This window comes from Diadema antillarum, unplaced genomic scaffold (assembly GCF_040938485.1).
Source record: "Diadema antillarum isolate AM-2024a unplaced genomic scaffold, OU_Dant_1.0 seq00001292_RagTag, whole genome shotgun sequence".
In the NCBI taxonomy this organism is placed as follows: domain Eukaryota; kingdom Metazoa; phylum Echinodermata; class Echinoidea; order Diadematoida; family Diadematidae; genus Diadema; species Diadema antillarum.
Window position 1 is genome coordinate 713,475 of NW_027272071.1, and position 24,151 is coordinate 737,625.

General features: G+C 37.9%; 2 protein-coding genes across 2 annotated transcripts; one reads left to right on the forward strand and one right to left on the reverse strand.

The window, feature by feature from the left end:
- The first annotated feature begins 6,867 nt into the window (after window positions 1–6,867).
- Window positions 6,868–7,740, forward strand: LOC139707989 (cholesterol 25-hydroxylase-like protein 1, member 2). The gene has a single exon (XM_071619979.1). The coding sequence runs from the start codon at window positions 6,868–6,870 to the stop codon at window positions 7,738–7,740; it is 873 nt and encodes a 290-aa protein (XP_071476080.1).
- A 2,911-nt stretch (window positions 7,741–10,651) lies between these two features.
- Window positions 10,652–24,151, reverse strand: LOC139707976 (sugar transporter SWEET1-like). The gene is made up of 7 exons (XM_071619966.1): window positions 24,035–24,151; window positions 22,707–22,868; window positions 21,303–21,422; window positions 20,417–20,520; window positions 12,084–12,238; window positions 10,827–10,859; window positions 10,652–10,764 (listed from the first exon to the last, which is right to left on the reverse strand). The coding sequence occupies exons 1-7, from the start codon at window positions 24,149–24,151 to the stop codon at window positions 10,652–10,654; spliced, it is 804 nt and encodes a 267-aa protein (XP_071476067.1).

A 24,151-nucleotide genomic window follows, 5' to 3' on the forward strand; every position in this document is an offset into this window, starting at 1 on the left:
GAAACGTGTATGGTGACTTTTAATGACTTCTTCTTTTTGGGGAGCAAATAAGCCAGAAAAGTGTCGAGAGAGTAGAAAAAAAGAAAAAAGAGAAAGAAATTAGAGGTACAGGCCTATAGCTGAGCTGCCCTCTTGCAAAGTCGCGTATATGCGACTTATAGGCCCCTATGTCACGGAATGGTTGTGTATAGCAAAAGATATTACATTACTTTTCTGTCTGTCCATAATGTTGTTTGTCTGTTAGCCTATAATGCAGTTTATTTGAAAAGATTGGTCTTACAATCATGTAGCAAAGATACCTAAATCAATTGAGGATTTGTAGAGATTTTTAAAGTGAAATACTTTTCATGAGGTAGATAAAGTACTCATTGAATTTCAAGAAACGTGCAACAAAAACAAGGATGATTACCAGGCAAAATGGAGCAGTTCAGATTAACATTGAAATGACCTCTCTTCACTATTTCATTTGACATTAGATGTTTAATCAGTACTCCGATTTAAGAATGATAAGGGTGTAGCATCACTAACGAGATACGGCAGTGACTCGTGAAGTATGCCATGACCTGGGAAAGGCGCAACCTTTCGCACTCTTATGGACATGGTGGAGGTGGGGGTTGCCCATTGCATTCATCCGAATAACATACTGGTCATGACACCAAGTCATATTTACCCGCGAACTTTTTGGTTATCTCCTCGTTATCTCGTCTTGTTTGGCGACGTGTGCTAAAGATTCCATTTGCTTGAGGAGTCAACGAACTTGGAGGTTTTAAAAATAGATCCTGCATCTGTTGTCATTGCTCTCGCAGTATTTAGACAGTAGTCGGCTTCGGTGTCCTTGACTGATAGTTTCTGATTAATATCATAGCTCCGAGATATTGTCCATATGATAATACGATATCATACCACAAGTTGCTTACATGGAAATGTCTGTGGGGATTTTATTCAGTTGTTTTTTATTGGGGGGGGGGGGCATGTGAGGAGGTGGAGGTGTGAATGTCACCGCCCCTCTTCCGCCTTCCATCACATCCCGCGGTTGTTGTTGTTGTTATTGTTTTTTTTTTTTTGGTCGACCATGAGAACTGCATCCCAGAATATACACGAAGTGAATCTTATGCTCATTCGCAAGGAAAAGTTTACACATATGAAATATGTTTCAAAATTCAGGATTTAAGAAAAGACGGAAACATGACGTAAGCAGGACGCATTTCGTACATTTTCAAGTTCAACAGTATAATATCACAACATATATATTATGATGCCAACACATATATTATGTTGCCCAAAATCATTACTTTATTAAGCGTTATCTCAGAGATAAAACTTTCTCATTTGCCTCCCACATATAGCCGTCCTTGTAACGATTAAAAAAAAAGATGATAGAAACAGAACAATCCCATAGGACATGATTATATAATTATGATAATAGTAACCTTACATCCATTTTTGCATGTCGTTATGTGTTAAAAAGTTGCGAATTTCCGATGTCGTCTGTAATGGCCCAAATCTTGAAGTCACCTCACAAAATAAAATTCAAAATTGTAATGAGCTCTTCACGTAGAGCATTGATTAAGAATGCATGTAAACGATAAATGATCCATATTGATTTAAATATGAGATTTAACATGCGGATTCCCGTGTGTTGATCTCACAGTTCGTTGAAGAGAAATTCCACTTTACGTCCGAGTTGACATAAAAAGACAAGATGAAGTCAAACAAACAAAATGGTACAAGTTTGATTACGATCAAACAAAATGTAAGGAGCTCAAGACTCTGAGTTTCAGTGTCACATGATTATACAAGCCGAAAGCTGCATGCTGATAGACAATGTATAATTATGTGCAAATTAGGTAGAGCGTTGATAATTATAACTCCAGTAAGTTCTCCACAATTCTCCATTTAATTTTGGGAATGTATGCTACAGAAAGATATGTTATGGTCTACAGTTCAGTAAGTATAAGATAGTTGATTCACAGATGATCAATTCTAAGTTATCGTCTTTACAGTGTATGATGCTAAATGCGCAATCCGTTATTCTTTTCATCTAAAATGAAAGTTTTGTAGAAACATGCAAACATCTAAGATTCTACAACTTTCTTGGTTTGTGTCTTAGTGTAATGGAATTTCTATCCATGTTGTTTTTTATGAATATCGTTTTTGTTGTTTCTTTTTAACGTTATAAGCCAGCAGTTTACACAACGAAAAGCGGACGGGAGAATAGGAGCGCATACCACAACACACACCCATCCACACACACATTTATTCTTTTACAGAGTATCGATTGATTTCAATCATCATTTCCGTTAAAGATACAGGTACAGGCACAAGTACACCTCATAAACTTTGATTGGATGAATGCAGCAATATTAGTAGAACACATCAGTGAATGTCTGGGGAAAATTGGACAGTCCGTATAAAAGTTATACAGTTTTGAAGTTTCAGTCCCACCATCGCTGGATGAGAAGACCACACTTTTTTGATGTCACATGCATTCGTAGAACAATGTTAAAAAAAAATATGAAACATTATTTTTTTCTACTATAATAAAAAAGGGCGCTTGACTTGCTTATTTCAGAAGACGGGATAATAATAATACTCATACTACTACGAATAAACATACGTCAGTAACAAATAAGAGGGAATGTGGTCTTTTTTTCTCCAAAAATACAATTTTGCGGAATTCTCTCTATGTTTTCTTTGTGTCGTTCTAAGCGTGTCCATCCAGCAGTGACTGTACATGAATTTAAAATATATAATATGTAATTTTTGAACGGATTCTCTGATTTTCTTCTAACTTTCACTGTGTTCAACTGCTCATGCTGCATTCACCCCATCCACATGTATGTTTTTCTTTACTCTTATTGTGATCCTCCTTAAGATAATATGCACATGTAGAGTTTTTATCCAAACTATTTGTGGTGTCTCGTCTCATCAGAAATTCATCGTCAAGAGTTCCTTTACATAGGACCTTCCTGCAATATTTATGCTCCTCGCACGGGATACACCTTACGTTGGTCTCAACGCACCCTGTAATATATGAAATGGAAGACGACAGTACAGGGCTCACACCTGTAAATAAAATGGACTGTCCCAGACCCCTTCACAAATTCGTACCAAAGATACCAAAATAAATGAAGAAAAAAAATAATTAAAAATCAATGATGTAGTTTGGCAAAAAAAACTGAATAGCTGTAGATATTGAGTATGAATTCCTCTACAAACTGCATTTTGGTTGGAAGATGAAAGCTTTTCTGATGGAATTTGAGGGGACTATATTTCATTGGGTACGTGTACGGAAAATAGGTGATTTTTTGAGTGACAAGAACTCGTAGTCTGGCTTTGCGGACCCCTGGACAGAATTAGAGCAGAACAACCCACCCTGGAAATCTGATGGATGAAAGGTAATATCTCACTTATTCAGGTTAGTGAAGATGAAACACCTCATTTCTCCCGGCTATTTTACAGAATTTTTTGAAATTTGAATTTTAACACGTCTCTATACTTTATGGGGAATTATTTACCCGTGTGAGCCCTACAAGGAGGTTTCCACGGAACACCTCTAGTTTAAGGCTAGTATGCTACACAGCTAAGTATCTCTGTGCGCAGTGTGGCAGTGAAATAATGCGATGATTTCACTGATCTCTGTGGAAACAGAGATACGTGGGTGACTCACAACGCATTTATACGAAGCCACTGACCTGCTTCACCACTTTTCATCGCTTTCATCTCAAAAGCGGGGGGGGGGGGAGGCTGGGGAGCTGCAGCCATCCCCTCCATATCATGACGCTATTGACTCTTTTAGAAAAAATCGAAAATGAAAAAAATGGAAAAACCAATGACACCCCGAAAATCTTCCCGTCAAAATGGGGGGGGGGGGGGGGGGGGAGAGGGGGTCAACATTTACTCCTATTATACGGACCTTCGCCCCACCCCACCTTTCACACGCTAAAGATAAAAAACGTTCAGCGACCCCTTTAGCATACAAAAATAATCAATCATCAAACATGTTAAAATCACTATATTATGTAGGCATACAAATGCAGCATATTTCTGTACACCAAAGAGACACATACTATAGGACAAAAATTAGCTAGCTAGTTCGGTCCACATGCAGATTCTAATTTTCTTGTCGAGTATTCCTGTAGATGTACGAACGCAGAATGTGTTTTAAACGAAAAAGCATCATGTAGATCCGTAACTAAAAATACAATCCGTGATAACAAGCGTTCAGGTAATAGCATCTCGTGCACGGAGCATCAGCGATTAGTCAGTCAGTCGATATTCCGCAACATGACAGAACCTATGGGAAAATGATCGTCAAACTGACGGACCGACAGAAGAATAGCAGCAAGTTACGCAATGTAGACAAAGCTCCTTATTATCATTGTATGATCTCTTTATTAAAAAACCAGGTTAACAGAATAGCTCGAAGGCATGGTTGTTGTCACTGCTAGTCTTCATGTGGGTGGAGAGAGAGAATAAATGTGGTGTCATTCCATTTTTTTTTTTTTTTTGGCCCGTTGGAATCAGGGTCAATTTCTAGAAATCTCTCAATATAAAAGTAAATTTTTGCTGCTCATTCCGTTTTTGGAAGACCAGGGATACATGTCAGTCCGAATGATATAATGGGCAAAATTTGCGAGATATGCGATGATTTAATGATCTCATGATAATGTCGTTTAGCTCTGGCATGAGAAATCTCTGAGGAGTTTGAGTTTATGGATATCTTGAATATGGATACGTACTCTCTCTCTCTAAAAAAAAAATAAAGTAAAAATGTTCACTCTTAACAGTAAATAACAGAAAAGAGTGAGTTTAGAGTGAAATTTCGAGTGATCCTGACGTAACTCCAAAATTAGTGAAAATGAACATTTTCACTCAAAATTCACTCAATTACAATTTCACTCTAGACTTACTCTTTTCTGTTATTCACTCCTTTGAGAGTGAACATTTCAGTCGATTTTTTTAGAGAGAATGTATAATGTGATTTCCCTATGATTATGAAGAGTTCGATATCAATATATTTTTTTCTCAACTGAAGCATAACTTTGTACTTTTTTTGCCAGTATGCATTCTTTTGTTTATTTGTATCATTTATCTTTTACAAAGTCGAATGTTTATGTTTATGATGTAATTCCAAATATATTATGCCTTATGTTTTGTTGGAAAAAGAAGAATGAAAAATAAATGAATTGAAATTGAATTGAAAATTGAAAATCAAAAGGAGTTATCTTCATTCTGGTCAATTAGACATGTATGGTTGAACTTGGCAGAAAAAAAAGACAGTGATAAGAGAGTATGGGATTTTTCATCATAAGTTCAAGAATATTCCTTGTTACAAGTGAGACAGCATTGGAAATGTTTTATTTTGCTCTATCTGACCATGGACTTACATTGCGCAAGAAAGACATTTCCCTGGCACTATAGGGATATTTTCATAACAGGCACACTGATAGGCAGAAGCTTTCCTTGTTTCCTTGCTTGCAGTCCAATTTCATTTAGATTTCCGAGTTCTGCTGTTTCTTATTTGTTTTCTTTTCTTTAATTTAAGCAAAATAAAAAAGAAATATTCACAATTTCTTCTGTATGTTCAATCAACAAACAAAAGTGCTCTCGACTAGATTAGCCCTTCACATTTACGGCAGGCAAATGGGACTGCGAATATTAGTTAATGATGATTTGAATTACATTCGTTTCGACAGGATTGTTTTACGTCAGTTGCTTCCGATCTATTCATTGTCTGCTTTTGTTTTCCATATCTTTGTATCTGTATCAGTATTCATGAGGCGCTTTTGGTTAATGAGTTATATAGTTGTGGTCATGGCCAGGTCACAAGATAGTTTCCTACGCTGAACACACTGTTGATGCATTACGTTAGATTATATGGCTGCCTGATTCTTCCCTTTGATAATAATAATAATATCAAACGAAATTTAAGTTCCATTAACAACTACGTATGTACAATCGAGCAGAATTATTTGTATTTCATGTTATATCTATATGGTAGGGCCTAAATTTTAAACGTTCAAAACGTCGCCGGTAGAAATTGATCAGAAATTTTGGGTCTGCATGACTAGAATAGGCACCTGTGTGCTCGAGGTCGACAAACTTTCAGAAGCTCCCTCATAAGGTCGACGGACTTTCCAGTAGTCTGAGAACATTGATTATTGCATTGTTGGCAATGATAGAAGCCGTCTGCTCCTGATGCGATGCGAGCACACATTGAAACAGAGAGCATCACAGTTAGACGCAGACAGACTTTCACTGTGGCTGAGAGTACACCATGTCCTTCATCCTGACATTGACATTTTCTGCTTTCTGAAGTACCTTAATGTTGGCGCACGATTATGACATCTTGTACGTTCCCAGCAATTTGCGATTATCAAAAGCCTTGCATCCCATCTCGTCTGCGATTGGCTCAGCTCAGGTATCAATTTGTTTGTAGATAGCCTAGTGAGATCGGATTGGACTGCTGACATCGTGCCATACCCGACAAATCTCCCTGTCATTATGACAGTTTCAGTAAACATGACTTGACAAGGAAGTTAGATATTCTCTTTAAACGATAACATTTCTTGAATTTGACAGGACGGTGACAGAGTCTGGTCACGTTAAATTGTCAAATTATTCTCTCTTCGTAGACCTTGTGATGGATGACATCCTTCGCTCAGCGTCCATCCTATCGACTTCATGAATTGATATCTGATTGGAGACTCTTTTATTTCCACGCCAGAGTTTATTTTCGTTTACAACCTGAACTGCTTTCGACGCTTTGTTGATCTCTGACAATTTTACCGGGATAGATACAGTTGGCAGGATTACAAATATAGACTGTTTGACATTGGTAAAAGCACAGGAAAAGAATAAAAGATGGAGACCGTTTTTAAGCAAGACTTATCAGCAGTGTGGAGTAACCTATCTCATGATGCTATGGAGTGGGTTCGAATGGACGGGAGTCGGTCAGCACTGCAGCCTTTTTGGGATGCACTCCGTTACTACATTGGCGATGAGGTTCTTTGTTCGCCAGCTTTCCCCGTCGGCATGGCCGTCAGCTACTACTTCATTCTCTGTCTCATCTATATGTTTCTCGATCTCTATGGCGTCAAACGCTGGGCATGGCTGCGGAAATATAAACTTCATGAGGACATCCACGTCACCCCTTCGCAGCTCTACCGTACCCTCAACCTGACGATGTGGAACCATGCCCTCTACATCATACCCGCCGGGGTACTCCAGTGGATGTACTCTCCTCCCTTTCCTCTCGACGAAGACGCTCCTCTACTCATGCAGTTCCTCTGGGATCAGACCCTCTCACTCTTCATCTTCGACTTGAGTTACGGCATCCTTCACTATTGGTTCCACGTGAACCGATGGGCTTACCGCATCATTCACTCCGTGCATCATCAGTACCACTCCCCCTTCTGCTGGGTAACCCAATACCTCCATCCTTTCGAGCTCATCTTCGTCGGTGCCACCACGGCCATCATACCCAAAGCTCTCGGCGTCCACACCTTGAGTTACTACGGCTTTCAGATATTCAATATCTGGATCAGTGTCGAGGCCCATGCCGGTTACGAGTTCCCATTTTCTCTTTCCGTCATCGTCCCATTTGATATCGTCGCCGGTCCCCGCAAGCACGACCTTCATCACATGAAGCCGATGTCGAACTACCAGCCCCATCTGACATGGCTCGACAAGCTGATGGGATGGGAGTTCAATGGCTACGAGAAGAAGAAAAAGTGAACGTTCTCAACATCAACAACAAAAATGAGACCCTCTTGTCTCTCCCAGTGACTGCAGTTGATGTAGGTAAAACATGCATGAAGATGCTTCGGGCTAGAAAGATAGTTGTTTGCGTGCTTGATGGCTTGAATGCCTGTAAAACAAAAGTGAGATATAATTGCATTGTGCTACGAAAATTTATTTGGCGATGGATGTGCTGCTGTGATGACCATCGATATGTTCTCTTGATGCTCGCAAACAATGGTCGGCAAACAGATTGACATGATCAAATTTTGAAAGATGTAATGATAAACTCCCAATCTTGTCAGAAATTGCCAGGGTTTAACCCAGTTTGGACGTCCTTTTTTAACCTTTTCTAAACAATTATGTAGGTCCAGGATTATGTGTTACGAAAATTTAATTCTTATGACGTCTTCCTAGAGATTACTTACCTTGTTTTACTGCATACATTCCGTCTAAATTCAGCTTCTTACAGAGAGGCACAATTCACTGTTGCGCTTTGTGTGCCTAGTAAGTCTACGAAATTCGAGAAGGATATACTTATTTGTATTTCTCAATTGTTTATTCTTTTAACTATAATGATGCTTGTTGATATCTTACTCCTATAATTTACTTCTTTACTATATACATAGTCAATTGTCCAGTGTTATCTGCTCTGGTCGCGATGAATAATTGTGTTATGAATAACATCGCCACATGCATATTTAATTTGTCTGTAGGCCTACTTGTGTGTGTGTATGATGTTGTTTGTTTACGTCAGTATGACTATGGTCCTCTCTTAAAAAAACATATTTTCCAAGTATTGCTTAATTCTAGGATTGTGTTCACAAAACCATTATTTTTACATGTCTTCTAAAGTCGAGCATAATTATCATGTCCAAAACTGTTATTGCAAAAAAAAAAAAGTCCACTCGATTCTTGTTGTTCCACATGCAAGTCAAATATACGGAGTGCTTAATCGACTTGTGAATTCAACATAGGAGATGATAATGTTCAGAGTTTCAAACGGGACGTAAAAATGAATAAAATGGATTTCCCTAGCCGAAATCATTGCCATCAATTTGAATGAAGTGGCAGGGTTGATAAATCTATACAATATTCATTTTGAGATCGGCTGTATACCAGAGGCGAATTGCTCACAACATTGCAAATACTAATTAATCACAACACGACATCTGAAGTGTATACCGTGTTTTAATATGAAAGAGAACAGCTATCGATTGACTTTGGCATTCAAAGGCTGAAAATGAATTATTCTTTCATGCATGTGTCTCCAAAATCAGTTGTTTTAACTGCAGACTCAATCCGATCGAGAATTCAAGCGGAGTTTTGTCTCCTTAATAAATACAGCTACACTATGCGTCCAGAATTATGTTAAAACATTCCACATGACAAGTCATGACCGTGATGACTCATTACACTTCACACCAGCTGTATTCCACTTCACGTAGAATATTCAGACCTGTTTCACTAGATACGTGGTAACCCTGAGAATGACCCGCAAAGAGGAAAAAACTGCTATGACGACTCATTCATTGAGCTGTATGATTGGCGGGATGGAAACCTCTTTGCGCAGACTATGTATGAGGCATCATTTAGTCACAGCAGAACATTAGGAATTACAATATATACAGTATATGCTGCCAGCTCTCATGTATATCATACATACGCTGTACTCTTCATGTGGGACTAATATATTTCCCTCCTGGGAAAACGAGTGCCCAATGTTTTATATGTGAATGATGGGTATTTAAAATCATATTAGTCAACTATCACTATTGCAGTATATAGCATGAACTGATGAATGGTGTTTATTCGTGTGTGAAATTTTCTCAAACAGTATACAGAGTAAGCATGCAGAAGTGTAAACCAAAACATCCCACAGTGAAGGTATAAAGTAAGTGCAATGTACACTCAAGATGAGTTGTTGCATTCTATTCCATTACCTCACCATTGATGCACCTTTATCCATAGTTATCAGAACAAGTCTAATGCTGCTTGCTTCCTCAGACAACTATGCAAATAAGCGTATCTGCCATCTAGCTCACAAATAGAAAATTGGCGTGTATTATTTTGTCGTGTTTCGCATTGTATTGAAGTAGCTCAACGTGTGTGTGTTTACATAAATACCACGTATACGAGTACAAAAGACTTTACTCCTTTTTTTTTTTCCACGGAAACGATACTGAACAGAAAATCCGGCCAGAGGAAGATGTGAGTATCGGATGGCCGTATCATGATGTTTTTTCGTTTCATGTCATAAGTGGAAGCTCAAATTCCAGGTGTAATGACTGGTTTTTAGACATAAATCAAGTCAAATTGTCTTCCATTTCTTTTCCAGGAAAATGCAGGGTACTCTGACAAACAATATCTTGATTTATGGACTGGAAATGACTTGAAAAGTAGCCCTTGAAGACAAGACGAGATTTTAATTTCTCTATTAACGTGATTAGTATTACTTATTACCTTTATGATACAATTTAATTCTGAGAATATTCATTCAATGACATTTTGTGCAAGATTCATCAAGCTTATATCACTCTACTAATGAATGTTTATATCTTTCCACATATTTTACAAAATTTCGAAAGTGTCAGTATTAGTTTGCGAACGAAATCTACTACAATTATGATATTCCTTTTATTTCATCTGCATACTATGCCTCAGATTTTACACGATTATTCACTATGATATGCACTCCAAAGCGTGTGATGTATTGACATATGATCACAAGCTGTAATGTTTCTTTATTTAGTGTTTCTTCGTTTAATTTTGAAGAGGGCCCTGATTGTATCTTTTAACAATTAGTTTTCGTCTGGAAAATTTGTTTCTCTCGTAAAAAGAAAAAGAAAAAGAAAAAAAAAGAATAGAACAGAAAAGAGAAAAGACAACCTGTGTGTGAATATAATACTCACACCTCAATGTGTGTAAGATGGCTGGTGGGATTGCTGATCATGCAAAACAAAAATATAATGTGTGTATGTGACACGATGATTGCCAAAGCATTTGCCAAGCTGCTCGGAGCTTCAATGTGCGGCACAAATATATGTCTTTGTTACGACAAAACATATAAATAGTATATGCACACTTTGCTGAAGATGTATTTATAGTGCCGGGGCCTGTTGCATAAAAGTTACTGTTATGGTAACTTTGCCATCCAATGGTAACTACCATGGCAACAATACTCAACAGCCAATCACAATCAAGAATTCCATGGAAGTTACCAAAGGATGGCAAAGTTACCATAATAGTAACTTTTATGCAACGGGCCCCTGATGCTCTTCTGTAAGATATTTATTCTTAAGTGGTAAAATGTTGAGCAGGAAAAAAAATAACAAATCCAAGAAAAGAGAAAAAGTAGTTGATGTAATTCTGTTCCTAAAAGAATGATTTGTTCATGACAAAAAAAAAGTTACAATATGCAGTTATCATACGAACATGTACGCAGATTCTTCATGAACTCAAATTTTGAAGAGTTTTGACTGGAGAAATGCATTTTTAATGGTATGATAGAATGCGTTTTTAAAACTGGCTGTAAGTATCGATCAATTATCTCAATAACTGTGATAACCACATGAATATTTCGTGATGATTGAAGTGACATGCAATAAAACAGCCCTATACAAGGAAGATTTTGTGTCAAACTGCAATTTATTATCACACGGAATAACAATCAAATGTAAACCAGTGTTTATGGTGTCTGACGCTGATAGGCCACAGAAAATCCCATAAACGTTTGTTTGTTTGTTTGTTCGTTCGTTCGTTCGTTTGTCCGAGGGACAAAGCATTTTGCCTCTACCAGAGGGGACGAACACACTACATTGCTCAGTAAGACTCTTTGGGATTCGAACCCGAGCCCGAGCCATGTGATTGAAGGCAGACGCGCTACCGACAGAACCACCTCGCCGCCCTGTTCTCGAAAATTTCGGACTCGCCCCCCAAAAAGTGTGAGGTGTGATGGTATTCGCCGTCTTGTGAATGAATGTGATTTTATAATCCATCACCTGAGCCAAACTAGTTAAATCACAACAGAGAATATCCGCAATAATTTTCTCACAAGAAAGTCGTGGAAATTGGTCAAATTACGTTTAGTGGGTATATATCTCTTTGGTTTTCTAGACTAGGTGGCGACCTTGTAGTGGCGATCCGAGTCTCGCTGGTCGCGGAGACCAGCCTGGTCTTTGGGGAGTCTCAGGAGAATCGAACATGTTTGATTTGTTCGGAGACTTTTTTCAGGCATCAGCGTATCCGTGATGTCTCCTTAGTAACATTGCTGCCACGTCGCGAAGTCTCCGAGACGTCTCCGCGACTTTGCGGAAACCCATGGCAACCTATACACCAACGACGATGTAGAGGCGCCGCGGAGAGTTTTCGAAGATGTCGCGGCGACATGATGGCGTGGCAACTTCCAGGCGAAAAAGTTGTCGCCTTCTTTGGAAGCGTCTCGGTGGTCTTTCGAGCTAGTCTCAGCGACGTCTCTTCCAGTGAGAAATAGACCCTATAGTTCAGGGGTAAAAATCTATGACAAATGAAGAGAACCTAAACAATTCGGGGTACAATGAGTAGGCCTACCTTTAAACCGGAAGTGTTATAACGTCATGGCTAACGGCCAGTCATCGATGAAACTCAAGCATCAGCAGTATTTCTAACTGAAATCGCAAATATAGTCAAAACTCTATACGTGTTAATGCGTACAGTATGATAACCAACCATTTCATAAAAAAAGCTACAAGTAATAATAGCATCACTTGTTCAATACTAACAATTTAATTCAAAATTTTGGGGGCGACACTGTGTAGGACATTTATTTTTAATATAAAAGAGATAACCGCGAAACATAAATAATGTATTCGTAATCAACTTCTTTTATTCAGTCTATACCAGTGGACTTATGGGAATTCACTATAGGTAGGTAACCATGGTAAACAATGACTATTTGCCTGTCTCTCACATGGTCTCACCAGTGTGTAAGAAAGTTTATGCCACATAGAAATTTCCCTGATAGTTAAATTAAAAACTCATCATACAATGTCTGACATAAACAAAAAAAATATATATATGTTATTATATATATATATATATATATATATATATATATATATTTATATAAACACCAATCGATTCGAGTCTATCGATAGTAGCGTGCTCCATCTCTTGGGACCATACATCATTCATCTCAAATGTTCCTGATAACGCATCTATCATTATTACGAAACTTCTTTGTCGACAAAACATACATGAGATTTTTTTTTTCTTTGATTATATCAAAGTATGGAAAGTGTTGTACCAATTCAAAAAGAGTCAAGCCCATCTTGCATGCACTCCAGAACACAGGGAGTTTTTTTATTTTTTGTTTTGTTTTGTTTTCAGAAAAGCAATTGTTTACATTTCTTTCACTGCATTATGCAGATGAAATATGGCTTGCAAGCTCATAGCACTTTGTGTACATCATGGCCTTGACCGTATCATATTTTTATCACAAATTGGATGTTGACATTATCTCTTTAATAGAAGACGAGTATCAGTTAAAGTTCGTCTAACTGAGGTATAAACATATATGGGCTTGATCAGTTAGATAATAATTATGAGTGACTGTTTGTGTGCGTGTCAGTGGGCGTGTATGTGTGCAATTTAGTATTTGAAAGATTTGCCGTATTTTGTTGTACGTGTGTTTATTTCATGTGTGTCTGAACGCGCTACGTTCCATCCCACTGAACACAGCGAGTGATTGGCGGACGGCTTCAAGACGACCTGACGTGATTGCAGAAACTTGTCACGTTTCCCACGTAAACTCCGATCTCATTGTGTGATAGTATTCATGATTCTTAAATTGACAGATAATGGTCCGTGTCGTCTGCACATCAACTAGGTCAACCTCCCATAGGTCGACAGGAAGTTGAGAATGAAGTTTAAACTTATTGCGGATAGATAAATTTTCGATGAGTACAAAAATGTTATCAGTAAATCTTCAAAACTCTTCTCTAGGAAAGAGACCCTTGTAGCTCGGCACGTATACGATAGATCGTTGACAGTATCCACCTGTTATACAATCAGTTTGTGGGATGTCTGTTTCTTTCATCTTTCGCCAAATAGATTATGTCTCAAAAATCAATATCATACGAATACAGGAACTAACTCTACGAAGTCAATTTGATAGTCTACGAAGTCAATTTGATAGAAATAAAAAGAAATTGTGTTCCATCTTAAGCATGTTAAGTTTGGACCCTGCTTTTTATGAAAAGCATCAGCCTTAAAGCGAAAGAAGACTGTTACTGTAACAACTCGCCTTATCTAATTATTGCACTGTGTAGAAACAACACGAGTAGGCCTAATTCATATACATGTAATTTGAGTTAATTCTGTTGCGGTTCGATGATTCACCAAATAAATTTGTTTTGTGTATATTGCATTTGCGGAAGAATATAAACCAGAAAATTAAAGTTTACTCCAAGGGACAGCGACTGCCTGGAAGTGTTGAAGAATATTTGATACGAAATGATTTTGTTTCACGTGACAGCCACGGAAACTTTGAATACTTGTAAGCACGAGACAGATGGCTTTGTGTCAATTCCGAAATACTAAAAGCAATGAGAATAGAGTGTCTCGCCTTTAAAGGACACAACCGCTGCAGCCAAAGCTAGGGGCTCGAATCAGGATCATCATAACTGGTAATCCGTGGTTTTATTCACTGAGCCACACCAAGTCCGGAAATACTAACGCGCAAGTTCATCTTTTATTGCAATAAATATTTTAAACAAATTGCATAGGCAGATATCGTATGCGCGGAATAATATGTCACTCTTTTGGTGTTGTAATCATCAGATTAACAATAGAACAGCTAGGCGAATTCATTTTGTAACTGAAATAAAACCTTGAAAGATTCCTTGCTTACCTAAAAAGTCTTTGTGGACAGAGGAACGGTCTACACACACTCTTTATACTCTATGCATTTTGACAACCTGTTGTATCTATAATCCTCACAATACATATTCCGCTCATGCGCAGATTACGTGGTCTCCTCTTCTCCACAATAATTTGATAAGGATGTTATCTCCTCGACCGTTAGATGCAAAGTAGTCTTCATGGTCAATGAACTTTTGAAGACTTTAGTGTCATAGTGTCTGACATAATAACTAGTGCTTTATCTCATCTCGGAGGATCAGACTGCTAAATACAAACACTGTGGATATGGACAGAATTTACGTTTCGTTTGAACAAAACAATATATGACAGGGGCTAATAGATGAAACGCGAGTGATCTAAAAGACGTTCAATTAGATAACAAGTCTGCAAGAATTTACCAAAAGTGTGTAAATGTGAAAAAAAAAAATGAAGGAGATAAAGTCAACAAAAACATAGACAAAAAGAGAGGAAACAATACATTGCTGTTAAGGCTGTCACGAACTCTGCCGTAAGACAACTATTGAGGTGGTTATTACTCCTGGGTAATTTATTGGGCCATGTCAATATGTACACGACTTACCTTCTCTGAAGTCTTGAGCAAATATTCGACGAGATAATTCCAATATCAAAGGTTTGATAGATCCAAACACAACTCGTGTTATTGACTTGTCGACCTCGCTTACTCGCACTTCTGTCAAAGTTTGTTGGACGCGAGATTGTAGCAGACATATAGGGGGTTGAACCCGGCAGAAGACAGAAAAAAAATCTAAACCTACAAACATATTGTTTAACTGCTAGATGGGGTTCTGTCATGATTGTGTTTGTTTGTATTTTAAGTAATTTTGATCACGCTGTTCTCAACTGAATTGTGCTAAGAAACGCACACTGTAATATACATTTCTAAGAGAGTGTACTCTCTAAAAAAAAAATCGAGTGAAAAAATTCACTCTTAAAGGAGTGAATACAAAAAAGAGTGAATTTAGAGTGAAATTGGAGTGAATTTTGAGTGAAAATGCTCATTTTCACTCGTTTTAGAGTGACCTCAGGGATCACTCCAAAATCTTCGAGTGATCCCTGAGGTCACTCCAAAATGAGTGAAAATGAACATTTTCACCCAAAATTCACTCCAATTTCACTCTAAATTCACTCCTTTTAAAATTCACTCCTTTAAGAGTGAATTTTTTCACTCGATTTTTTTTTAGAGAGTATACACGCTGGTAAAGTTTCTTTCTAAATACACATTTTCCATTGCATGAGATTCTATTGTTTATTTTTTGTTTTTATCCAAACTTAAATGTTGAAACTTTAACGTCAAAGAATCACGTGTCATACATTTTTATGTAAAACTTTCAGCGTGAACCAAAGCAATTTTGGCATGAGAAATACTAATTGATTTGAATTGAAGTCTCTTTTTACTTTCAGTCGAGTCGATATAAATAAGATGGATTTCAATATACATCCATTTTCCAGGGATGGATTGTATTCATTCCATGACATTGCAAGTTTAAATGGCGGCACTTTCTACAAAAAAATTATCTAAAACGTAGAACTTTATCTGAAACAGCTTTCTTAAATGACAGCATAGACAGAAAAAAAAAAACTCTCTCACCTCGGCACCATTCCATTTTATCAAGGGACTTTACCCCAATGGCTTGATGTGCGATTTTCTGTTTTTAATCGGAGAATGGATATTCATCCATTTAAGATTTTACTTTTTCTTGTCAATTACCACATCTTATAGCTCTTGGAGTAAAATGTTTAAATGCTTCGATTCCTTAAAATACAACGCCATGTTACACTGATATTCACTGGTATCAAGCTTAATGAAAATGTCGATGTTTTCCCTTTGAGATGTAGCATCCTGGCGCGGCTCCTTCCTATAACTAACGAATCATCATCATAGAGTTCAAAGTTCATTAAAGTATTTAGTCATGTAACCGTTATTGCTTTCTATTACTTTATATAGAAATAAGATCATTTGAATTGAATTGAAAAAAAAAATACTCTTAATGAAGAAAGAATCCCAAAAATAGATATGCGGCTTGAGTGAATGTAGCAGTATTAGGAGAACAAATTAGCGAAGTTTGAGGGAAATCGGACGATTCGTTTTAAAGTTCTGAATTGTTATAAAGTTATGGTGCAGCCTTCGCCGGATGAGAAGATTATACAATACTTTGCGACGTCACGTATACGGACAACAATATGAGGAGAATATGAGTAAGATTCAACATATTCTCATGTTTCTAGCATAATGACAGAACACTTGATTTTCAGAAAGCAGGGAAATTCATATTAAACGTAACATTATGTCAGTAAAGTCAGGAAATGTGTATTTTTCATAAAAAACGAAGTATTTTGTAATTCTCTTTATTACATTACATGTATTTATATCGTTTCACATAAGTGACGTCACAAACAGTAGTAGTCCTCTCATCCAGCGATGGCTCTAAAAGACCATAACTTTTTAACGGATTGTCCAATTTTCTTCAAACTTCGCTGGTGTGTTCTGCGTTCAATTAATATTGCTGCATTCACTCACCCCACATGCACATGTATATCTGGGTTTCATTCCCCTGTAATTGTAAACCTATCAGCAACTGCACTCCATTATCAAAAGGCATAAGGACAAATTACACAAAAGATCATCGTCAAATGCAGACATTCATTCGTCGTGTTGCATTTATTTCAATTTGCCCTCGTTTTCTCGTCAACGTGGTCTGCAGCCTCAGTATGGAGCATTGTGTGGTACACTGGGCGGATAGGCGTGGAGAGTTTTCCTGTCTTCGGCGGCGGAGTGCTGCGATGGGCGGTCGTGCTTCTTGCTTTAATCCTATAGAATGGAGTGACCGCTGTGTGGGCGCATGTGTGTGTGTGTGTGAATCTCATATATCATTTCGTTATGTTACAGGCAAAGGTATCCACAGATGATGAGTCTTTGTCATTCCTGAGTCGAAATATTCTTCGTCTAAAAAAATTACCAGATAAGAACAAGAAAAAGAGGGGAAAAAAAGAAAAGAAAAGAGGAACGACAGAGGACGAGAGAGAGAGAGAGAGAGGGGGGGGGGGGAGGAGTTAAAAGAGATTTGGGACAAGTTACATGATGATTGATTCTGTTCAAAATCATAAACGGAAGGCACATACTCAATGATAATAATGCTATAGAAATGTCTGAGATTTGTTAACGTTTTGATCATCATTCACACTGCTAAAATTCAGGAGGAAATCTACACAGGCAGAAGTCCTCGGAGAGAGCAATCGACATCCAATTATACAGTTCGTTATTCCGAAAGTTTCGTTAATCCCATCATGAAATAAGGTTCGTTATTCCGAAAGTTTCGTTAATTCCATAATGAAATAAGGTTTGTTATTCCGAAAGTTTCATTAACCCCATAATGAAATAAGGTTTGTTATTCCGAAAGTTTCATTAACCCCATAATGAAATAAGGTTTGTTACTCCGAAAGTTTCGTTAATTTCATAATGAAATAAGGTTCGATATTCCGCAGTCCGTCATTCCAAAGAATTCCGAAAGTTGGTTAATTCGAAAATGAAATAAAGTTATTATTCGGAAGGTTCGTAAATCGGAAAATGATAATGAAAAGATGTTCGTAATTCCAAAAGCTCGTTACTCAGAAAAAGAATAAGGTTCGTAATTCTGAAGGTTCGTTAATACATATCTCCTTTTCATTTTCGGATTAACGAACCTTATTTCATTTTTTGGGTTAACGAACCTTTTCCACATTCTCCATTTTCCATTCCTGATCCTTTTATCACAACAAAACAAATTGTGACAGTTTATCAAAGTTCCCTCTGGCTACTTTTTAAATGATATTGCCAACAGGTGGCAATTAAATGAACAAACAAATAAACGTGGCAAAACACTGTATACGTTCGAAGTAACTTATGGCAGGAGTACTTACTGTCTATCATGCGCGTTTCTCCAACATATTATTTCGTTAACTTGTACGATTCAACACTGAGTAAAATCATTTGGAGCTTGAATGTATTTTAGGTTGCATTCTTTCTCGCCTGGGGAGTCGATAAACTTAAAAACAAATGATGCCCATTCATACAGAAAGTATTTGCTCTTTAATCATTAATCGAACTTTTCTGTTGAACTTGAGAAGTTTACTCATAAAGAGTCATTAAAGTTAGAAAAAAAAAACTTAGCTAATAATAATAAAATGATGCACATGCATGAGCGAAACCATTTGCCCAGATTAAAACGAGGTCACAATTACAGTACAGGTAAACTAAATGTCAGTGACTTTGTAATCACCGTGACTTATCTCAAACTTTTACGACCTATATCATGTTTCATAAGTGGTGAAGTTAATCGAGAATTATTTCAATATCTTATTTTGATAGTGTCAAGTGTGTGAAACTCCAGTTGCTCGTGGTTGGCTCGTATCTCTGGTTAACGATTAAACAATTCTGAGAGTCACAACCTTGATTCTCAAAGAGAGCAGTACGCCGTCAAAACAAGCGCAATGATAAGGGTAAAGTTAAGATTTTTTCCCCATTATTTTTACAAAGGCGGTGCATTTAGGCACTACTAAGTAAAGAGAAAGGAAAGTAAGGGAGCTGGTTAAAGAGATGAGTGTGTGTGTGTGTGTGTGTGTGTGTGTGTGTGTTTGTGTGTTTAATGTCCAAATGATGAATTGAAGATTGCTTAATTTTTTTTTTTCATGTAAAATTTTATTTGTGCTTGTAAATATTTTTTTCTTTATAAGCACTATGAGCCTTATGGGAAGAGTGTACTAATAATCAATCGTATTGTATTGTATTGTATTGTATTGTATTGTTGTATTGTATTGATTCGTTTCGTTTTGTATGTTTTGTACTGTAATAAAGACACCAGAAGTTTATATCAATCCTTGATTTATGTACTTTGCAGTTTATGGAAAGCATTTAGATTCATCTTTTTATAAGTTACAGTTAGTCATGGCAATTCACCAAAAATTGAAATGTTTAACGTCGTCTGAAACAAATCATTTCATTATTCATGTTGACTAAATGCATTAGACACTTCGTATTTCTCCACTCTGAATATGCTGTCAATATCAGTAAAGCACTGTATGACGATAGCAATGAAGACAGCAATGATATTGGTGACTATGAAATATACTGCAATAGTTAAAAGTATGACTAGTGTCACGTCACTGTTAATATCATCATCAGTGCTGTATTATATCAATGTGAAAGTTATCGTTAGCGATGTGGTCGTGAGCACTATTATTGCATTTAATGTTTCTACTTATGCATACTTCTGTACAACGATACCATGATGTAACTTCTAGAACCTGCACACCCCTGACCATCTGTATATTTGAATATTTATGTTTTTTTCTAAGCAAAGTAATTTTTCATCAAAAAAAAATGTCCTTAGGTTTGTATAAAAGAAATATGAAATATATGAAGTACACCACATCTTCATAGCAAAGAAGACTATACACATGGCATAACATTGAAATGTCAGTAAGGTTCCCAACAGTCACATGCAGACTCTCGCAGAAAATTATAAAAAAAGGAAAGCGTTAAATGGAAAGATAAAAGTGCAAAGATGATAGAGTGGTGTAGTAAATCTGAGGATCTCAGAATCTGCCATGAAGGGTTCTTCACTTTTTCTTCACTTCACTTTCGGTACTTTTCATCTGCAAGATCGACTGTCTATAGGTTCGAACCGCGACCGGTAAGTGTTAAGCAAGTCAGAGTACCTTAACGGAACGGGATGGGCAGTCTAGCTGTGGCTTGACGGGAACGGATTAGGCGGGCTGGGTGTGTAAGGTTGTGACTGCAGGCAGGCGGCCAGCTCCGTTGAACTTCCATAAGATAATGAGGCGGGACACGCTGCTGAGAAGACCGGGAATGTTTGGTAGCTGCATGGTGAGGGAGGGAGGGAATGGAACGAGACGTTGCTACAGCACGGTAAGGTAAATTTATGGTTCATCTTATGATTTATAATCTTCCGTCAGTGAGGTGCTGTCTTCGCTCCCCCCCCCCACCCCCCCCCCACCAAATTGATAAAAAAAAATAACGAAGAAAATGAAATTAATTGCAAAGTCTTCAATGACTTCAGACCATTTCTGCGGGCTGGTCCCAGTGTTCGTCCCATTTGTGACGTAAAAAAAGTCGCCACTTATCTACTGTACAGCCAGTTATATTTTCATAATTACATAATAACCGGAACTTGTACTTGGAAGCCCTCTTTTAAACATCTAGTACATGTACATAAAGTATTCTCTAAATTTGGATATCGGTATATGTATCACAAAATGTGGGTCGATGTGACTAAATATCCTTCGAGCTAAGCAACGTCGAGATAAAGAAAAACCAACAAAACAATAATTTCAATGAAATTCAAAGAACGGTTTTCACTTCTAAATTTTTATCTATGACTGTACGAATTTTTGGGTGAAATCTTATAATGAAATCCGGGCATCTGGCAATGTCTGGAGCCCTACAAAGGATACTGCCACTTGCAATGTTTGAAGAAAACAGACAGAGAGACAAACAAACAAACAAATAAAGACAAATGCAAAAGCAGATTTCAGCTAATGACATGTAATGACATAATCAAGGTAATGTCATGCTTCCCGGCCCTCACGGAGTAGGCCTACTCTAATAGCCGATGCCACGGGAAGAAGAGGGGTGAACTCACCGCTATGAAGGTGTCATTGAGTAGAATACCGTAGGTTAACCACAGACTGGAGGAACATAGGGTAGCGAGCGACATCGATACTGAGATCGTGCGTGCTGATTTGACCCGGATGCAGTGCACCTGTCACGGACAAGAGGTTAGAGAGCGTCGCAAATATCATGATTTTATATACACTATGTATAACATATCAAAAATTAATGACAATAAGTGTAATAACCATAGGAAAATTAATTTCTTGTGCTTTGTTTCGTTGTCGTTGAGCAACAAATTGACATACAAGCTTGGAAATTTGAATGGACTGCGATTTTTTGTTGGGTTCTTGTAAATAGAACACAGGCAACACCTTTGGTGGCTATTCTGCTTATAGGAGAAATTTACATTATATAGGCCTATTGTACTGCATAATCATCATTTTTTTTTTTTGGTCAATTCTGTTATAATTATTCTTGTCCTTATCATTACTTGGAATTTATCATCATGATTATTTGATATTATGTATTTTTTAGCAGTTTTGTTTTTACCGTGATTATTATCATTATGACAGTCATTGCCATCATATAACATAATTGTCAGTATATTAAAGGGGAAGTCCAAACGATTTCGATAATTTCACAGCATATAGTACATGAATTGACAGTTCCATGTACATTATTGTTTCTGTGGAATTTATTGTGGTCCTTAGCACAGAGATCAATACTCTGAAAAGTCCAAAACAAATTACACTGAACGAGGATGGTGACATAGGGGGCTCACATACTTAAAAAAAAAATGTAGCAATGTTATTTCATTACAGTACCATTTTCTTAAGAAGGTCACCTGTGTAGAATTTATGCATGCCTTCGCATTCTTTTGTTCTGCTTCCTTTGAGCCCCCACTCATGCATTCTTGTTGTAAAGCTGCCACATCATCATCCTTATTCATTGTGATTTGTTAGAAAGTTTGAAAATATTCTTATTCTTCATCCCAATCACTATACATTCTGAAACTCTGTACCAAGTGTTAGCAATTTGTACTTGTGCAAAATGTAAAAGTCTGGATTGTCCATAGGTTCCTTTGATATTTACACAAGTCGTACTGGAATATTAGGCCTTCATTAACTCATCAAGATTGAACATTTCTTGTGTCAGTAAGGTAACGTCTAGAAATGCAACCTTAACGTAATAAGGCCCGGGACAGGTTGGTTTCGACATGTTTTTTTTTCTTCTTCTTCCTTAAAACCTGGTAACGAGTCACTCAGTTGACCTATTCCCACCTTAGTTGTTTCCTTCTGGCCACGGGTCGGCAGGGACAATATTCTGGTTGTCAGACGTAGGTCTGCACAAAATCTGAATACGCCTGTCACGGGGTGCATACGTTGTTGCCGTAAGTAATCATTTATAGCATAAAGATGATTAGTATACTCACTATGTCGCACACTGGTGAGATGTACATGAGGATAGTCACGATGCTCGCTATGAGGCCGACTTGTTTACGGGAGGACGCCCTCGTCGGTACGAATTCGGACACGTAGATGTAGAGGCCCACCATAAAGGCTACGCCAGCAATGGTTAGCTGAATAGGGCGTAACTAGCCGAAATTGAGCAAAATTACGAAGCTTTTAATCCGTTGTTATTCCTTTCATATTCTCTCTTCTCTCTCCCTCTCCCTCCCCCTCTCTCTTCTTTCTCTTTTTTCTTTTTTTTTCCTCTCTCTCCCTCTTCCTCTCTCTTCTTTCTCTTTCTTTTTTTCTTTTTTTTTTCTCTCTCTCTCTTTGACCCTCTCTCCGACTTTCTGTCGACTGACCGAGACACGACTTTTTTCACATTTCTTACACGGAAACCAATACAATTTTGTGATGACACCACTGACCAATCTCACCAGATCAACTTAGTATGCATAGAGTCATGTAAAAGCATTCAATCATCAAACTAATTATAGGCCTACCTGCATGGTGCAGATTTATGTTGCGAATGGCAGGAGACGAAACGCACGCCCTCTCAAAAATTTGTCGAATGAAAAGGACGCAATATATCATCTGTATGAAGCACTTGCCAAATTTCATTTCATGAGCTTCAATCCAAAGTAATCCTGGAATCTGCGTTAATTTGTACTGAAATTTTGTATGATATTACGCGCCTTTTATACAAGGCATCACACATCAGAATACTACAGGGGCGGCGAAGCCGTGGGGGCCGTGGGGGCACGGGCCCCACACTTTTTGTGCACCATACAAAGGAATACATAAGGTGTCATCACTTTGGGCCCCCACACTTTTTTCAACCCGGAAGTACGTAAGTGGCACTAAAATGGGAGGGGAGAGAATGAGCTGAGGACCTTTGTTTTTGCTTGTTAGCTGAAGAAACCTGGAAGTGGACGGGGAGAGATGAGCTGAGGACTTTTCTTTTTTTTTTTTGCTTGTCAGCTGAAGAAACCCGGAAGTGGACGGGGACGGGGAGAGATGAGCTGAGGACCTCTTTTTTTTTTTTTTTTTTTTTTTTTTTTGCTTGTTAGCTCATGAAACCCGGAAGTGGGCCCCCACACTTTTGAAAACACTGCGCCGGCCCTGTACTTAGTATAAGAACGAGCACCCTCGCTGCGTACCCCCCCCCCCCCCCCACACACACACACATTGCTACCTTTACGTCTCCTAACAAGGAGGATTCATTTCTTCTGCCACAGATAGAATCGGGAAATCAGAGTTTGTGAACGATGCAGTAGGCTACTCTAAGAGGAAAGATCGAGTTCATCCTAACCTTTGCTTCGCGGAAGTAGATGTAGATAGAGATATAGATGAGCTGCACTGTGAGACCCATGATGTTAACAATAATAATGGCTGTGTCGAGGCAGAGAAATCCGTACCAGAGCCACAT